Below are 18,829 nucleotides of genomic sequence, written 5' to 3'. Positions count from 1 at the left end.
CTCCCTCTACGGGGATGAGAGCTGGACCCAGACTTGAACGACGCTCAGAGCAAAGGGGGTCCCACCAATGTCCAAAAGGACAGTTTGAGCCCCAGAAAGAGGGAAGACCCCTGGGATTCAGCAGATCTCCCAGGCATCCAGTGAGAAATCCACCAGGAAACCCCCAGAGCCAGGAGAGGAGATGCCTAGCAGGGGTCCTGGGCACTCAGGACAGCTCTGCAGGGGTTCAGACGAGAAGCGCCCAGGGGAGGGTGGACCAGGCCTCGGGGGTCCCCACGGCAAGAACTGGCTGAGTCAGGCCCACCAGGTGCCAGCAGCTTCCTGATCTGGACCCAACCCCGAAAGCCAGGCTGTTCAGAGGAGCGTCTGGGCAAACACGACCACAGAGACCACCAAGCCCGGCAGATGAGCCTCGGGCCTGGCACCCCCGAGGAGGCAGCGTCTGCCCGAGCCTGGGGGTCGGGGCAGGGAGCACCGAGACACCCCGTGTGGGGAAGGGTCCAGGCCTGGGCACAAGAAGGGCAGGCCAGGGGACGACGGGGCTCCAGGTAGGCGGCTTCAGCCTGAGGACCTAGGAGTCCCCACCCTACAGAGCTCCGAGTCCTAGGGGCAGGTCGCCCCCGCACTGGAGGGGGCCTCGCTGGGACAGAGGGCCGGCGAGGAAGCTTGGTCACTGACCCCCGAGGGCCACGGGCGCAGGAGTCGGCCAGACCTGAGCTCAAACCCAGGCGAAGGCTGCCTCTCTGACACTGTTTCCAGAGAGGAAAGGTAGAAGTGACAGCACCTGCCTCCCAGGGTCCACAGGACTATGCGGGTAAAGCCAGGCCCCGCCCCTCTGGTCCAGGCCCCGCCCCTGCACTTACCTGGGGGCTGCCGGTGCCGAAGCCCAGGGTGGGTGTGGTGGGCACGGACATGGAGTGGGGGCCCATGGGGGAGCTGATGACCGAGAAGGGCGGGCCCATGCCGTTGATGGGGGAGCTCAGGGTGCTGATGGGCGAGTGCAGCTGTCCCGGGGAGCCGAGCGAGGAGCCGATGCCGGGCCCCAGGGAGGGGTGCAGCGAGGGGGCGGCCATGGAGCCGCGCCCCGTGGGGGAGTTGAGGGAAGAGGAGTTCACCTGCGTGGAGAAGTCTGTAAGACAAGAAGCCACAGGAGGCCAGTCAGGAATCCACACCTGAGGGATATAGCCTGGCCCGCTACCCCTCAGGCCACAGCTACCACACCAGGCCGTGGAAGGGCAAGGGACCCCCACTGCAATCCTACGGCTCCCCAGCAACATGAGGCCAGGCCAGCCGTGCCCAGAGCTCCCCTCCAAGGCACCGGCCCCACCTGGCCCAACTTTAAGGTTCAGGCTGGGCCCCAGGCAGATGCAGGAAAAGCAGGCTGACAGCTGCTCTCAGATGCCTATCTGGGCAGGGAGGCCAGATGGCTGCCCCTGGAACCCTCAGCACCCCAGGCCTGTCCACCTGGAATGCCTGGTGGCCGGGAGTTGCCAGCCCCTCTGCCCATCTACTCCGGGGGTCAAGGTGAAAGTCTGGGGATAATAAAAATAATGAAGGCTGACATTTTCAGAACACCCACTATGTAGCAGAAACGGTGCATGTCCTCAGTGGAGATGAACGCACGGAGTTAGGAAGTACACGGCGGTCCTATTATCCCATTTTACAGATGGGGAATTGAGGCCCTGTGTTTTTACGGCTGCCCACGGCAGGGCAGGCCCAGCATACAGCCTGGGCCTGCTCAGGTACCCCAGCGGCGGTGGCCAAGACAACAGGCCCCCAGGCCCCTCTACCTCATGGGGCCCCGAAGAATACAGCTTCCTGTGTGCCCAGGCCTGGTGGTGTGCAGCCTGAGGCAGGGGAGCTCCCAGGCAGGCCTGGTGGAGGGGGCCCAGGTGTGCACCAAGCCTGCAGACGGGCAACCCACAGAGGCTGCGGCAGTGAGAGGCCAGGACCTCCCACACACCAGCCTTTCGTGCCAGAGATTTCAAAGCCCCACCAGGCATTAATTGGGCCTCCCCTCCCTACCCTGAGGGCTCAACAAGAAGCTTCCCCAGGAAGGAGGCTCTCCGGGTGAATCCACTGCCCTGGGGCCTGAGCAGACCGTGGGGAACTCAGAGAGGCCCAAACAAGGCAGCAGGAGTCAGAGCTGCAGGCCACAGCTAGTCCAGTCCGGCCTCTGGCAGGGTGTCCTGAGCAAGCCACGCCCCCTCAGTGGGCCTCAGCCTTCCCATCTGCAAAATGGTCTCTCTCGGGCCCTTCCCGCCAGGCCTGCAGTGATCACACATGCTTCTGAGAAGTCGAGCGGGCCACGGGTGTGATCGGGCGGCCCCCGTCCACATACCCCCAAGTCGGGGGACGTGCCCTGCTTGCACCACCCAATAGCCACAGGAGAACTTCGCCTGCCTGAACCTCGGAGCGGCCGTGCCCCGAGCGGTCCCTGAGCGCCAGGCTTGTTTGTCTGTGCATCGCCCCCGAGTCCTCTCACCCACTTTGGTCACCGGTGCAAACTGAGTCTCGGGGACAGGCTGCAGGACACCGCTACCAACAGTCAGGGCCGGGTAGACCCGACTCAGGCCAGAGCTGAGCTTCCTCCAGGGCCTTGTGGACTTGTCCATGGAGGTGCTGGGCGGCGGCCAGCCCGTGGGGTGGGGTGGTCCCCGCAGGAACATGGGAGGCTCTGCCAACCCTGGGGACCCCCTTCTCTGGGAGCACTTACCCATTTCCATCCTGTAACCCCCAGCCTGCTGGGTACCTCCTCCCTTGCCTGCCCTCTGAGGGAGGAGGGGCACGGGAAGGGGGCCTGGAATTCCCTGCCAGGGAGTGGGGGCCTGCCTGCCACTGCACCAGCAGAAGAGCCTCATCTGATCCGTCTGAAACCGTTGCCATTCACAGAACTGGAAATAAACCATTTCACTGAACTTGAAAATAAGAGCTTAAAATTCCAGAACCAGATGGCGGCACCTATTGGCAGAGATGGGTACTGCAAGCCAGCCCTATTAGTCATTAAGCTCCCTGCACCCACAAGGTCTGGCTGCACATCCTTGACCTCACTGAATGCTTGCGACCCTGTCCACCCACCTGTGACAGACAAGGAAACGGGCACAGGGAAGATGCAAAAGTTACCCAGGCACACGCCCCAAAACCTGCAGCTGCCCCTAGGCCGAGCAGCCACGGTTCTTTCTACCAGGCCCCTGGGACAACTGGAATGCCCATTTCACCTGGCCCTTGACCACCCCTGCATGAGGAACCCTGAGCCAGCTGGTCCCTGTCCAAGCCCACCCTGCAGGATGCAGGCTAGCGCTGGCCCCTCCCCTTTACTCAGTCCCGAGAAGCACACCTCCGACTTCAGGCGGGTGAGGGCAAGGGAAGCAAGATGGACATTACTACATCCATTTTGCAGACACCTCCACCAGAGAGCACGGGGGGCAACTGCTGGGGCTCTCGATCGGACAGGGGTCCCAACCCCAGCAGCGCATCCAGAAGCCTGAGGGCCTGGCCACCCTAGGGAAGCAGCCCACTCTTCTCCCGAGCCTCTGGGAACGAGATGGGGGTCTGGGGCCAAGAGGGAGACAGCACTCCGGGATTCTCACAGCTTCCTCACCTCCACCCACTGCCCGGAAATCTTGGGGGGACTGGGGGGCTCTGAATGGGAGAAGAGGACAGGGTGGGGGACTTCTCGGGGGCTGCTCTCCTTAAGGGGCAGAGTGCAGCCGGGAGCGCCATGGGGCCTAGAGCCTGTCGGGGCCTCTGCTGCGGGCCGGCCACACCTGCGGGGTGTGGGGAGCCGGGCTTCCCGTTCACACAGCTGCAGAAGAGGCTCCCCAGGTCCACGCTGGGCCTATGGGGCCTGAGCTGCTTGATTATTTGTTTGTTTGTTGCTCCCTGGCAGGAAGGGGTGGGAGAGGCAAGAGAAAGCTTTGGCCGGAAGGGAGGAGGGAGGGAAGTGGCTCCTTAGACCGACAGCTACCAGGCTGCACCCCAAAGCTTCTGCAGCCCCTCAATTCTGGGAACCGTGAGGAGGGCAACAACGAGATGGAGGGAAACTGGGCAAGACAGGAGGAGCCGGGTACAGGGGGGCGGGGGGCCTCCGGTAAAAAGGGGGGGGCCAGGGGAAGGGGCACCAGCCTCCAGCCTCTGCGTGTGGCCCGTCTCCCAAATGCAAAGGTCGTGGCCCGGTTCCTGAGCCCAGCCCCCATCCTCCGAGCCCCAGGGTCACGTGTACAGCAACTGCTCCAAACCAGGGACTGTGAGCCCCTGGGAGGGGCCACCCCGGCCAAGACCCACCTCAGCGACCCCCACTCTGGGCCCTTCCTGTTGACACAGAACATCCACAGCAGACACCTTCCCGGAGCCTGGGTGACAATGGGCAGCGGGTATTTTCTGGAGCCCTCTGGAGTCCGGCCAGGAAGGGGAACGTTAGGAGGAAAAGGGAAAAATGCCTAAACATCCCCTGCTCGCAGAGAGGCCCCGCCCTGCCCTCCACGTGCACGCAGGCTCTGCCTTTTCCGGGCCACTATCTGTCCCCACCCACTGATAAACAGTAGATGCGATAAGGCGCTATTCTTGAAGTCATACTTTGGACTCGCAGGGGACTTGTCACCAGCGGTCACCACATGCTTATCTGATCCTGGGCTGCAGGACACCAGGCTCAGGCCCAGACCCCACCCTGGGAGCTGCTGACACCCAGCTCTCCCCACCCAAGGGGGCGCACGGGGCCTCGGAGGGAGGGGCAAAACCCAACTGCCGACTCCTCCCCCCCCCACCGCCGCCCAAGAACCCGGGCCTCCCCAGGCCTGAACCCAGCACCTCACACTGCTTTACACCCTCCATGCCCCTGGGGACCAGCAGTAATCCGTGAGACTCAGGACTCCAGGGAAGGAGACCATGGCCCGGGAGCTCACAGGGACCTCCAACAAGAGACAGGCCCCCGTCCAGGCAGGAGGACATCCCAGCAGCCCCAACACAGGCAAAGGGACTTCAAAGAGCTAGCAGATTCAGTTCAGGAAGGCTTGCGTGGAAGAGGTGATGGACAGATCTCTCCCTTGGCACGAAAAGCGTTTCCGGCCAACTGACTCTAAAATGCAAATACCTGGAGGCCAGATAGGGAAGCCACGGAGCAGAGATGGAATGCCCTGGAATGCTCGGTGCCCAGAGCAGGAGAGCAGTAAACCCCTGGGCCCCCAGAGTATATGGGTGTGAAAAGTTACATTCAGCAAAGTTAAAATAAAGAATGTTCTCACGGTAACTGACGAGGGCACAGGCTGCTCCTTGAGGTAGTGAGTTCCCCGTCGCAGCTGTATGCAAGCAGAAACTACAGCCACCACTCAGGAGTGGCCAACCAGGTGGGCCCTGAGGTCCCTCTGAGAGAGGGAAGGGACATTCCCCGCCCCCCCACCCCCCGCCAACAGTCCTGAACTGCACGGGCTCCCTCCAGAATGCCCACCAGGACCCTCCTGCCCCCCCGCCCCACCCCGGAACCCCCAGCAGGAAGCGGGGGAACCCCCACCAACTCCTTTCTGGTCTCTTGCCAGACAGCCTGGGAAGGCGGGGGAGGTGGCAGGAAATACCAACCCCGCTGAGGCTGCCCGGCTGGGGCGGGGGTGAGCCCCTGGATCTCCAGCCCCTCTTCGGGAGCCCGGGAACCCCCGACTCTCAGAAAGGGGAGCTCAGGGCTCCTCCGCGGTCCTTCTGAACCTACAGGGCCGATCAGGGCAGGGTCCGGGCGGGCCACAGACCGGGGTCGAGAGCCCAGCCAAGCAGGAAGCCCAGCAGAGGGAGGGGAGGGACAGGCAGTCCAACCAACCGAAGGAGCACGGGAAGGAGTTCCGTGGGGCTGGAGTGAGCGGGGACTTCAGAAGGGGCCCGTGCAGGACAGCACGGAGGTGGGAGAGGGGGCCAGGAGGGGAGAGGGGCACAAAGGGGGGAGGGGAGCCCCGAGGGTGCCAGCTCCCTACCCTGACAAGAATGAGCACAAATCCGCTCCCCCCCCACACCGCCCCGAACCAAAACCCCACCACGGGGGTGCTGGAGGGCCCTCGGGAGCTTCCTGGGACGCCCGCCTCCAGACTCCACCTTCCGGAAGGACTGCTTCCCCTGCCGCCCAGGGGAGGGAGAAGTGGCAGCCCGCTGGGGACTGTGGTGGGACCGTGGCGGTCGGGGTTTGGGGGAAGCTCGGGGTGGTTGGTGCAGGGGAGGGTGGGGCAGGAGGCGTCCACAGGCTCCATGGGGTGAGGGGCCTTCAGGAACTGCGGCGGCAGGGGGTGGGGGACAGACGTGCCCCCGACAGGGCTGTGCCAGCCCTGGTGGGGAAACGCCCACCACTCAGGTTCCCCTTCTGTAAAATGGGTACGCTGACAGCAAAAGCTGCTGTGACAACCCACAGGATGGACCCCAGGAGCCCTTGCAGGGTAGGGCTCCAGCGCAGGCCATGTGCCTGCAGAGGGTGGACCTACCACCTCCAACCCCAGGGGGCGTGGCCAGCTCACTGCCTCTGGCCCAGTGTCAGTTTACAGCTCAGGTGGCCTAGCCTGAAATTTCAGCTCCTCTGGGGTCACCCTGCCCTTTCCCCAACGAATGCCCCCAGCCCCAAATCTCAGCCCCCGCTGAGGAGGACACAGGTCAGCTCAGCCCTTACACACGATCAGGAGAAACTCCCGCCTGCCTCCGGCTCTCCCCCAAGAGCCTGGGGCCTCAGAACAGGGTCAGATAGGGAGCCCACCGGGCAGGCAGCCTCAGGGGCCCCTACAGGAGGGACCCAGGCCCAGCAATCCGTCGGCCTGCAGGGACCATTACTCAGGTCCCAGCTCCACACCAGAGCCCAGGGTGGTGCAGACCTGCCCAGACCCCAGGGGAGAGAGGAGGAGGGGCAGGGTGAACCAAGGCATGCACCTCCTTCACCCCACCCCCCACCGCTCACAGACGCCCACTGGTCACCCGACAGGGGCTCCACCCCCTCCCCAGGCCACATGGACAGCAGCAGCTGGCCTCTCCCAAGTACTGCTTCCTGGCACCGCCCTACCCAGCCCTCCGTGACACAGGCGGGGATGCCCGAGGGGAAGGGGGTTAGGAGGGGGCAGGCAGAGTGGACGCCGAGGAACAGGCAGGACACTGCTGGGTGAGGGACAGCCACCACATCTCCAGCAACCTCAGGGCTGCTCAGGAGCCCAGAGTGACCGGGGGCTGCAGGCCCGGTGGACAGAGGCTCCAGCCACCATCATCACCACCTGAGGGACCCCTTGCCCTGCTCCCTGCACAGACAAAAGGCTGAAGCCCTAAGAGGTGGATGGTGACACTGAATGGCCTTTGCCACAGGTGACAAACGGATGATGTTTCGGGCTCTGATGGCCGTCCTGAGCCGGCCAGGGCTGGTGAGGGGCGGAAGGAGGAACGGGCAGTGGCGGCAGCCACCCTCACCCAGCACACTCGTACAGCCTGGGGGCACCGTGACCGGGCCGCTGTCAGGGAAGTGGGGAGCACAGTCGGGAGGAAAGGGGGGGCCAGGAGGGGCTCCGTGTGACCAGCCAGCCAGTGCCTGGGCCTGAAAGGTCCAGGAGAGAGCTGAGGGGTAATGGTGCCAACGCACTGGGTGCTAGGGCCAGGGTCTTGGCAGGAGGCTGCCCCCCCACGCCCACCCTCCAGAAGCTCACGGTCCAAGAGGGCTGCGGCCACAGCCCTCACACGAGGCCCAGCTCGACGGTCAACCAACGTGTCTCCACCACTTGCCCCCGATTCCTGTGGTGGGCGCTACCACCACCCACCAGGCCAGTGGCACTCGGGCAGATGTCCGAGGGGGGTGCTACCTGGCGGTACCCTAGGCGCTGAGCTGCACCTGGGGTAGCACCGCTCCAACCACCATGGTCCAGAGGAGGGATCTGAGTCCCAGAGCCGCGTCCACTCCCTAACTGTCCACAGCTTACGGAAGCACGCTCGGGGAGAGGGGCTTGGGGGGTGCAGGGAACACCCTGGCCGGACCCCCAGGAGGTTGGGGCCGGACTCCTCCGGCCCAGCTCCCTGGCTGCGTCACGCCCCTCTTCGCCAGGCCACGCGGCACGCGCCTGGTGCTACAGGAAGAAGCCGCTCACAGCTTCAGGGTGACGGGGACCGGGGCCTGCTGCTGGGACACCTCCCTCCTGGCTCCATCCTGCACCCTACACAAATGCCCCAAAGGCTGGCTCAGGAAAGGTCAACTCCCCACCTTCCCCGCCCCCTTCCCCATGACTGTAGGGCCTCCTGGACCTCGGGGCACGGCCGGTTTTTCAGGAGAAGCCAGGTGGCCACAGGCAGAACCAGTCCCTGGCAGTCCTGTCCCCAGAGGCCTTGGGAGGCTTGGGGGTTGTGGGGGGTGTTCGCGGTCAGGACTGGCAATGACAGCTGTGCCAACGTGACTCTGAGGCCCAACCCAGCGCCGGGCTGCCACTCGGGTACTGTTCCTCCACCCAACCAGCAGGGGGACCACCCCAGGGTGCAGGCCACAGAGCCACCCCCTGGGGCCCCCAAACACGAGGCCGGTCATTTGAGGAGAACTCCAAGGCGTCTGACTTTAAGGGGAGGTTTCCCCACTCTCCCCGCCCCAGAGGCGGCTGTGGGCCAAGCATTCACTAGCCTCACTGACTGGACCACCACCCAACCCAGGGTCCCAGAGGTGCGAAAGGCCAGCCCAGCTGGCACCAAGGAAGGAGTCGGGAGAACACGGTTGACAGGCAGTGCCCGGCTCAGCCCCATCCAGCAACACTCCCTCCAGCTGGTTCCAGAAAGGAGCCCCCCCCCCCGCCGCCAACCACAGGAGGGCTGCCGGGTGGAGGCAGCACAGGGCCACCCGCCCAGAAAGATGCCAAGGGACAGAGAGAGAGTCCCCAGAGCTGGTTTCCAACCCCGTGGCCAGAGGCCCTCGGCAGGCCAGCCCGCACCCCTGCAGGGCCGTCCCCTCCCCCGGGCATGGCAGGCAAACGACCCCGATCCACCGCCGGACCACTGGGCCATGCCTCCTATTCAGTGGCCTAACACGGGCTGCCCGGGGGAGAGGCTGGGGAGGGGTAGCAGCCGACCCCCAGGCCTGCTGGAATCCCCAGGGGGGAAGCACAGGCACAGAAAGGGGGGAGGGACAAGAAGGACGGGGCCACAGGGCAGCTGGGGAGCCAGCGGCAAGTGAACCTGTGTGTGATGCCGCGAGCACCGCGGCCTCTGCAAAATGGAGATCCCCAAACCCACAGCCTGCTGGCGGCCCCATGGCTTGGGAACCCCCCGACCCCCCGCCCTGACCCCGCAGTGAAATCGGAGCCTCCAGAACACAGAGCTAGAGTCTAACAAGCAGCTCCTGTGTGGCTGCCCCGAGCCAGCGTTGATCACAGGGGCTCCGAAAAGCCTGGGGACGTGGGCATGGCTCCGTCCCACCTGCAGAGGAGGAAGGGGCTCAGGGAGGGAGGGGCACTCCCCAAGCCAGAGCCGGAGTCAGCGGCCAGGGACCAGGACCCAGCTCTCCACCCTGATACTCCCAACACACTTCACTCTCACACAGAGCCCCCGCAGCCAGCCTGGGTGGCCGGCAGAGCTCCAGGCCGGACCCGGTGCCAGCAGGCACGCCCACCGTGGGGTCGAAGGGCACGGGGAGCTGGGAGCACGCTCACCTCTCCGGGGCCGGGCAGGGGCTCCCGGGTGCCGCAGCCTCCTGTCCAGGCAGCACCCCTGAACCGTCCCCAGCACCTCCAGGGCGCCGGCCCAGATGGCGGGTGGGGGGGCGCGGAGAGGGGGGGAAATTCCTGATGAAACCCCGCCTGCTCGACGGCAGCCTGGGTGGTGGGGGGCCCCGAGCCCGTGGGCTGGCTGAGGCAGTTTCTCTTCAACAGGAAAAGAATGACGCTTGTTTCATTTTGAGCCGCGTCGCTCCGGCTGGCTCAGGGGCCCGCGGCCCGGCTCTGTCGTGGAACGCCTGTGCTTTCCACCCCCACTACAGCTGTTTTTCTCTCTAACTTTCTCGCAGCCCCTGCCGGCGTCGGGAACATGTTTGCAGACACTCAGGCCCAAGTTCGCCGGTGTCCCATCCACCTGTGCTGGAGTCGGGGGGCTCCGTGCCAGGTGGCCAACCTGTCCCAGTAGTGTGGAGCGGTCTGGGCCCGGCGTGGGCTGGGCTCTCCCGGGGCGTCCCCAATCCTCCCACTGCCCTCCGAGCATCGCCACTTCTCGGATGTGGGCACGGATGCTTGGCACCTCCAGCGTGTGGTAGCCCAGGGCTGCACAATGGGCGGGGCCGGGCCAAGCCGGAGACCCTGGAGGGCAGAGCGCCAGCCCAGCTCCCGAGCGGCTCACGCACGGCAGGCTCTCGGAGACACCCGCTGCTGCGTGCCGAGAGCCCGGCCCCTCAGCGTCCTGCCCTGAGCAGAGGCTGACCCACACCGCGCTGGCTCAGCCAGGTCGCCAGGCTGGTGCCGTCGTGGGCGGAGGCACAGATGGCAGGGGCTCTGCAGACAGCAGACAGGACCTCACCCATGAGACAGACCGAGAACGGGACATCCGCCTGCTGGAGCGGGGCTTCCCCATCTCGGCCGCAGGAGGGGCACCTCCCACTCGGACCAGCACAGCAGCCCCAATCCCACCACTCCCGCAGCAGGGCCTGCAGCCTAGCCGGCTCTGCCCTGCTCTGGAGAGGCCCCCTCCTTCAAAGGGCAGCCTCCGGGGGCGGGGCGGGGCGGGGGGACCGGCCTCTGAACCCCCTTGGGCCATGTCGCCACTGTGCGGGTTCAGCTGGGGGCCCACGGGGCTGGCAGGATTGGTTCCCAAGCTGAGATGCGACTCTGCCACCCCTTGGGGACCTGCTGTGTGACGGGGTCTACCCTTCACCCCCGCCCCCAGGCCCCCAGCAAGTGCAGGGACAGGAGAGTGGGTTCGACTCTGCACCAGGAAACGGAGGCCCAGGAGGCCCTAGAACCTCCACCCCCGTCCTCACGAAGCACTGAACCGCGTCCCCAGATCTCCGACCTAAGGCCTCATTCCTGACACACCTTGCCGGGGCGGAGCGGCCAGGAGGCTGAGAACCTTCTCATCCCACGACAGGCGCTTTTCAGGGGCTGCTGCGGCAGCAGAGGGGACAAGCCAGCTGACCCCGCAGACGCGAGGGTGGACGTGTGACAGGCAGCATCCGTGCCCCATGACCCCCTGCCCTGAGAACCCAGATGGGGCCTCAGCAAGCACCCATGGCAGCATCCAGCCCGGCCACCCAGCCCACAGGGCCTCCAGGCAGGAGGGGGATGGACAGACTGACAGTTGGAAAGTCTCTCCCTGGGCCCGGATGACCGTGACCTCCGTCCGCACAGCACCACCCCCCGGGAGTGACCCACCAGCCCCTTCGTACAGACGAGAGCCTCAAGCGGCCAAGCTCAGACCTGGCTGTGGCCAGGACACGGCCACTGGCTCTGCGTGCCCTTCCCATGGCCGCCCCCTGCACTGGTCACTTGGCAGTATGGCTACTGTCCACTCAGTCACCACCAGCACCTTCCATGGCTCCCCACCACAGGCCCCAAACTCCAAAGCCCGCCCCCCACCTGGTTCCGGCCACCTGGGGCCAGGGCCTCTGCCCTTGCACCGCCGCCTCAGTGCCCCTTCCAGGCCCTCTCGGCTTCACCAATGACCACAAGCAACCCCCGGGGGGGCCGAGGTCAGGGTCAATGCGGGGAGGGAATCTGGGAAAGTATGTTTCCACTGCCGGCTCCTGCCCTTGGGAATATATCTGCCGACAGCTTCCAGCAACTGTGAACCACGTGCGGTTTTGAACACAGGATGGGGGCTGGGGGCTGCCCACCGCGCGACCAGCCAGGTGACCGACACGCGCTCCCAGCGGCAGGGCCGTGTTGAGGGGCCCCAGTGACCAGACCTGTGCCCAGGGGTGCTGGAGCTTGGTGAGGCCCAGCTTGGAGGGATGGGGCAACACCAAGGCCTAGGGGGACACACCAGGCAGGCAGCAACCTCCAGCTCTCACGGCTGCCGGAGGGAGGGGGGTGCCCCTCAGCACGTGACAAGGAGAAGCGGGGACCCAGAACCATGCCTTCCAAAGCTCCAAACCCACCCCGATTCCCCAAACCTGCACGCCGTCCACAGAGCTGCCTGGGAAGCAGGGCTCAGTCCCTCCTGGGAACATACAGCCCGCTGGGACGTCTGGGGAGCCCTTAGCACCTGGCCCCGCGAGTGATCAGCTGTCGCCTACATCGTCAGAGAGAGGACAGTAAAGTACCACCTCGCTCTGTCAGAGGCCTTGAGTGCAACACCCACACCTACCCAGACCCAGGAGGGCTGCAGGTCCAGGCACGGGAAGACCCCAGGTACTAAGAAAGCCAAATGCACGCGAAACAGCAACTCCAGAAACTAAAAGACTTCCCGCGTTTGGCTCAAGGAGACGCCCTTGCTCAGAGCCTACTGACTCTATGTTACCCGCTACGCTAACAGGCCTCCTTGGATGATTTCCCAGAGAAGGACGACTGGAAAAAGCGAAAAGTGGTAGCAAGAGATGCTATAGGTGGGAGACAATGGGAAAAAAAGAAAAATCAACCCGCCATCTATCAGCCAAGTAGGTGCATGTTCCACGCAGAGAAACCCAAAAATACCCTGCTCTCATTTCCTGTGTGTGGCCAGAATAACGGTCCCAATCCCCTGCAGGGAGATGGGCAGCATGCCCGGCAGGACACTCAGAACGCCCAGCCCAGCCGCCAAATGCCCACGATGACCCCTCGTCACACTCCCATGGGTTGCAACAACCAAAATGCGCCCCCCGTACACATACGCAGCTTCCAGCTGAGAACTCTGGAAAGAAGTCAACACGTTCCCCACTCTCCCTACGAGCACAGAGCCTGGCCTAACAGCCCGGGATGTTTTCTGTATGAACGTAATTTCAGATGATTTTAAATGTGCTGTCACATCAAGAGACGAACTGACCTGGAAAATTCTCTTTCCTGCGCTCAGTTTACAGACAAGGAAACCAAAACCAAGGGCTGAAGAGGCCCGTCCAGGGCCCCGTGTGTGGGGGTGCTCAGTCCTTGCCCTCGAGGAAGAGCTGCCGGAGGGGTGTGAACGCAGACCCCCACTCACGCCTCCGGAACAGGAAGGCACAGCCCCCGGTCCAAAACACGTGCCACAGAGCTCTTTGCTGCAGGAAGACGGGGCCTGTGAGAAACCTCGGGCTCAGAGACTCAGACCTGGAGTGAGCCTTCACGGTCACTCAGGGAGGATGGGAGACACCGAGCCCAGGGCCGGCCCCAGGACACAAGCACACCCTGAGTGCCCGTCCCTGAAATCCTGACCAAGCAGAACGTGGGCAAGGCTTGTAAGGGGCAAGGTAGGGTGGGCAGCCCCCCAGTCAAGACGGCCCAGCGCCCCCGGCTGCAGTGTTCTCTCGTTTGGGGTCCCAACTCCAACACCAAGTGGTTCCCGGAGACGGCCCAGTGCAGCCTTGCCGGGCGTCCACACCTTCCGCACGGCGTCAGGAAGGCCAGGTCACGGCCCCCTCCAGGGAGATGCAGGCGAGGCACCGGAGACGTGGGGGGCTGAACGTTCACAAATCACAAAAGGCCTTTAAAACGCCTGGAAGAGCCGGGTGGTCCCGGCTCCCACCCCGGTTGCCACATCCTGCTGGAGGCCCTCCCCTGAACCTCCGCGTGGCCCTGGGAAAGTAACTTCACGTCTCTGGGCCTCGGCTTCCCCCAGAACCTGGGCACAGGGGAACACGTCCTCCTAGGGGCGTCGGTGAAGGGTCAGTGAGTGACCCACACGAGCCCCAGCTCAGGGTGAGCATGAAGAAATGGAGCTCCTTGTAACCCAACGAAGGGAAGCGGCCCGTGAGCCGGGCCAGGAGGGGAATCAGGTGTCGGCCCCCCATCAGCACGATGGGGGAGACCGGGACCCGCTGGGATTCCAGCCTCTGGCCTCCCTGCAGGCCTCCTCCCTGACAAACCCCTCACCACAGGAGCCAGAGTCAAGACCCAGGGGCAAGCCGGGTCCAGGGCCATCTGTCCATCCCGGGCCGGCTCCGGGCAGCCCAAGCCCCGTGCGGCCTCATCGCAGGGTGCCTGTGGCTCCCAGAGCGGACGTTTCCCACACCAGACCCAGGAGGATGGTCCAGGTCCACCGCACCCTCCAACCAGACAAGTCCCCGCCATCCCCAGCCTCAGTTTCCTCATCTGAAAAGCCAGACCCCAAGAGGCCCTCCAGGGAGCCTCAAGGCAAGGAGAGGAAAAGAGCCAGCCCCTTTCCCTTCCCCACCCAAAAACCCGTTGGCCCAGACACCCAGGGCAGGCCAGAGCCCAGCAGCCCCGGTCTCGGGCCGGGGGCAAGAATCGGGACCCCGACCGGACGCGCCGAGCACAGCCGGGCACCTCACGTGCGCTGGGCAGCCGTGACCGGCCCTAGACAGGCACACTCTGCGCAGACACCCAGCACCGGCCCAGCTCTCCCCACCTGTCCCCCGCATCCCCCCGCCCCGGCGCGGTCCCCACGAGCACCGCACCCTACAGACGAGACACAGGCACCTCCCAGGCCATACCGCCCCCAGCGCCCCCCAAGCCCAGCCCTCACCTGCCGGCCACCTGAGGTCGCCCGCCCGCCAGGCCAGGCCACCTCCCGAAAGGCCAGAAGGTGCAGCCTCATGGCCAGGGCGGGCGAGAGGTCCCACCCCGGGGGCGGCCCCATCAGCCCCCGGCCCGCCGGCTCAGGGTCCCACGGCCTCTGGCGATGCCACACGGTAGACGAGCAAAGCAGCAGAAGCCGGCGAGGAAGGAGGCCCGGGAGGGCCAGCGTCTCCGCCAGGCAGCTGGGAGTCCACCGGAACCGCTGAGTTCCCCTTTCCCAGGGCCGCCCGGCCCACCACCCTCACCCAGACACCTGTGACCACAGGCGGCTCCCGCCGGCTGAAGCCAAGTGCTTCTCAGAGGAGAACAGGGACCCCAGCCTCGTCTCCTCCACCTGAGAGCAGTCCCGGCCCTCAGACGACGCGGTGCGTGGGACCCTCGCCCAGCCAGGGGCCCAGAAGAGGGAGAGGGCAAGGCCCAGACCGGAGTTCAAATCCACTCCTCCACTGCCAGCTGCGTGGCCGTGGGCAAGTCAGGAGACCTGGCCGAGCCCACTTCCCCAGCTGCAGGCTGGCGTGAGGGCGCGGGGATGGGGCACGACGGCTCCCCGACACGCTGCCAGCCGGCACACCCGGTCACGCTCATTCGCCCATATGTGCGGGCCTGGCGGGGGTGGGGGGTGGGCTGGAAGAAGCCCAAGCGGCACTCGTGGGGGCCACAGACCCCCGCCCACCCTCAGGTCCCCACCACGCCGCCCCCTGCTCCCTGACAGGAGCATCCTGTAACCTGACGCGCCAGCAGCGAAGGTCCCGCGGGAGGGACGACGGCGCAGGCCGAGCAGGGGAGAGGGGGCGGTGCAGCAGGGCCTTGACAGCCGCTGGGAGCCCCCCAGCCCGGGAAGCAGGGCCTGGACAGGACTAGACGAGCCCCGGGTGGGGGCTCGGCCTCAGAGCGGGTGTGCAGGAAGTACGGAAGGAAGGAAGGCTTCGTGGCCCCCGGCCACCCTCCAGCCACACAACGGGGTCATTCTCCCAGGGCACAGAATGCCTTTTGTAGCCCATCAGCCAGCAGCCCAGCCCAGGGCCGGCAGTGGAAGTGAGGGTGCGGGGGGCTATATCACACGGCCTTCAGCCCCGCTGCGCTCTGGCAGGCAAGCGGGGCATCCTCAGTCCCTGCCCCCCGGAGGCCTAAGGTCCAACCGACACTGTCCACATCAGGCTGCAGGGGCCGAGGCTGCCCGCACATGGCCTGCTCTGTGGCAGCTGGCGGCCAGGCCGGCCCCGGACAGAAGGCAGGCGGTGCCCTCACTTGAGCACATGGAAACCCTGCTGCCCACTCCAGGCCTGGCACTGGCCGTGGGGCAGGGTCGGGGCCCAGGCGGCCTCGCTCGTCCAGCAGGACTCCTACAGAAGGACCAGGGACTCCCGCCCACGCTGACCCGGCTGCCGGCCCAGCAGCAGCCCCCCTCCCCTGCCCCCCAGGCGTCTCCAGCGCACCCCACCATCATGCACCCATCCGCTCGCATGGCGCTCTCCACCTGAGACCCAACTTGCTGTGGGACCCGGGCAGGTCCCTTCCCTCCAGGGGGCCCACCACCCACCCCGCCCTGACCAGAGAGGTCCACACTCACTGGAACCCACTAAAGTTTGGGGATCAAGGATGAAGAGGGAAATCCCCAGGGGTCACACTGCAGAGTGGCGGGTCCAGGACGCCCAGCTCCAGGGACGGAGATGGGACATCCTTTCCCATGTTATTTGTCTCAGGTTTCTGCCGTGTGCACGTGTGGTTTTCACGGTAATGACATAAACAGCCTCTGCGGAGGCCTGATTTTAGCAAGAGCCTGGCCAGACGGTCCCGAGGCTGCTGCCGCCCTCCTCCGTATTGGCCGGGATTCCTCATTCACTCCTCTTCACAGCTCCGGGCTCACTGCTTGCCTGGTTCAGGGCCCGGGACCACACCTGGCTAAGCTCACCCGATGGACGATGGACGGGGGCGTGGCGAGGGCCGGCCTGCAGCGAGGATCACAGCCCAGCCCCAGTCACAGCGCCAAGCCACGCCCACTCAGCTGTGGCTGGTGGTCTGCCGTGACCCCCAGCTCCTCCTCGGCTGGGGAGGTGCCTGTGAGGTCCTCTGGACCCTAGCCCCACTGACTCAGTTCACTTGCGCCCAACGAGCTCCACCACTTGAGCGCTACCGCACCGGGGCAGGAAAGGTGCTCAGCCCCACAGGTGGCAGGCGGGGTCTCCTCTCGAGTCAACAGAGACTTAATCCTGCCTCAGCAGCCAGTGCTGGGCCCAGGGCGCATCCTGGCCGGCAGCTGGCTCCCAGCCCACCACGCCCCCTCAGCCTCAGGCCCCCCGAACACCACCCCATGCCCGGATGGTGCCACCTCCTGTGCCGGTGCATCGCTGGCAGGAAGACCCAACCTCGGCGCCCTCAGAGAGAGTGCAGCTGACCAGGCGCTGGGCCTGTCCCACCAGCTGGGTGGCCTCAGGGGTGACGACGCAACCTGGGCACGTGACCCACCTGTGTGGTGACAACTGGGGGCCCCCTCACAGGACTGGGTGCTCAGATGCCCCAAGCCCTGCCACCCAGCCTGGGTGTGCGTACACGAGCCACATCCACGTGGGCCCCAAGGCCCGCAAGTCTGCGCTGGGCACTGCCAGGTGCCTCCTGCCCCCCGGGGGTCTCACCAGCCAGGCCCTGCCCTGGGCTGGCCCAGCCAAAGGCGCTCAGACACTTAGCGAGCGCCCAGAACGCGCTAGGCGCTGAGCAGGGTCCCAAGCAGCAACCCGTGCTGCCTCCGGGTGGGCAGAAAAGGGGGGCCCGGGGGGGGCCCGGGGGGCTGAAGCAGCTCACGCGCGCATCTCTTCCCGACCAGCGTTCAGCGACATCACGTCAGCAGCTTCAGGCTGGCCACGGCGGGAGTGTCTACCCCACAGAAAGTAGAGAAAAACCGCAGATCACACCCCCCGCCCCCCGAGCCACAGGGCTGCCCCCGTCCCACAGGGCTGCCCCCGTCCCAGCCCCAGCTTCCCCCCAGACGTAACAAGGGGGTCGGCGTGCGGCCTGAAAGGTCCCTCCCCTCGCCCCCAGCACCTCTCCATCCCAGAGACCTACTGTTCCTTCCAAGCACAGGGGCCCTGGTCCAGACCCCGCTTCTGGGCCTCCTGGACAGTCCAGCAACACCCAAGATGTTGGCCCAGGGGTTGCCCCTGGCAGACGGGCTCTGGGGCAGCCTGTCTCTCCCTCCAGCTGTCCTAGACCTGCCTCAGTGACTACCTCCTGGCCCCCAGGAGCGCCCCCACCAGGCCCCGCTGCGGCCCCCTGCCTTCCCCAGGCCTCACCCTCGCAGTCAAGGCACTGGAGGCTGGAGCCCAGGCCCTAGCCCGCAGCCCCGGAGCCCAGGCGAAAACACACACACACACACACACACACACACACACACACACACACACACCACCCAACCCTCAGCTTCCTTCCTCCCCAAGGCCGGCACGAGAGAACAGCAAGCAGGGGCCGGGGGGTGGGCGGAGGCACCAGCCCACATGGCTACGTTGAGCCCCCGGCGCTGCCCCCTGGCTCAGCCAGCGGCCCCCTCCCTCTCGTTCACATCCTGGTGGCGGCGGGGGGCGGGGGGGGGGTGCTGGAGGGGCAGCACAGAGACCAAGGGCCACGCTGAGGCCACTGGGCCTGGGGCCGGGGGTGACGAGGGCTCCCTGGTGGGCGCACCAGGACTGCTTATGGCTCCACCTGCAGCCCCCTGCCCCCCACCAGGAGCACTTGATTCTTCCCGTTTTCCTACACCCAGGAGGCACCCACAGGGACGCCCAGGAAGTCAGGGGCTAGTCCGCCGTGAAGCCACCCCCTCAATGCCCTGAGCAGGGGCCCCACCCCTGCCGCTGACCGTTACACCTTGGAAAAACCCTGAATTCACCCAGGGGTCTCTATCGATCACTCCCACCAAGGCCAGCCCCACCTCCCTCTCTCAGAGGGGCCCTGGGGCCACCACGGCCAATCTGCCCCACAACGGTCTCGGTGCCCAGCCCAGCGTCCCCGGGAGGCTCCAGCTGGTGTGGCCATCAGCCCCTCTCAGTCCCAGCCCCGGCCCTCAGAGCAGCATGGTCATCCCCTCTGGGTCTTCCTGTCAGGGACACCTCCTCCAGGGAGCCCTCCTCACACCTGCTAGACAGAGTAGGAAGGTCTGGACAGAGCCCCAGCCCTGTAGATGCTAGCTCAGGTCCGAGCCCACCGCCCCAGAAGGCAGGTCTGCAGACAGGCCG

At 65.7% G+C, this 18,829-nt stretch overlaps 1 protein-coding gene across 5 annotated transcripts in view; it reads right to left on the bottom strand.

Moving 5' to 3' along the window:
- The window catches only part of RXRA (retinoid X receptor alpha), a 98,639-nt gene that overhangs the window by 27,718 nt on the left and 52,092 nt on the right, over positions 1–18,829 (bottom strand). For 3 of the 5 annotated variants that reach the window (XM_032634274.1, XM_032634269.1, XM_032634271.1), the window contains exon 2: positions 864–1,129. In XM_032634274.1, the coding sequence (XP_032490165.1) occupies positions 864–1,129 (266 nt within the window). Of the gene's footprint in view, positions 1–863; positions 1,130–4,284; positions 4,408–9,623; positions 9,752–18,829 lie in introns of those variants that run through there. The other 2 variants (XM_032634273.1, XM_032634270.1) reach the window with 2 other exon arrangements.

This window comes from Phocoena sinus, chromosome 6, assembly GCF_008692025.1.
Source record: "Phocoena sinus isolate mPhoSin1 chromosome 6, mPhoSin1.pri, whole genome shotgun sequence".
NCBI classification, from domain to species: domain Eukaryota; kingdom Metazoa; phylum Chordata; class Mammalia; order Artiodactyla; family Phocoenidae; genus Phocoena; species Phocoena sinus.
Note: the sequence above shows the minus strand (reverse complement) of the source record. Positions and strands in the feature narration are given on the sequence as shown.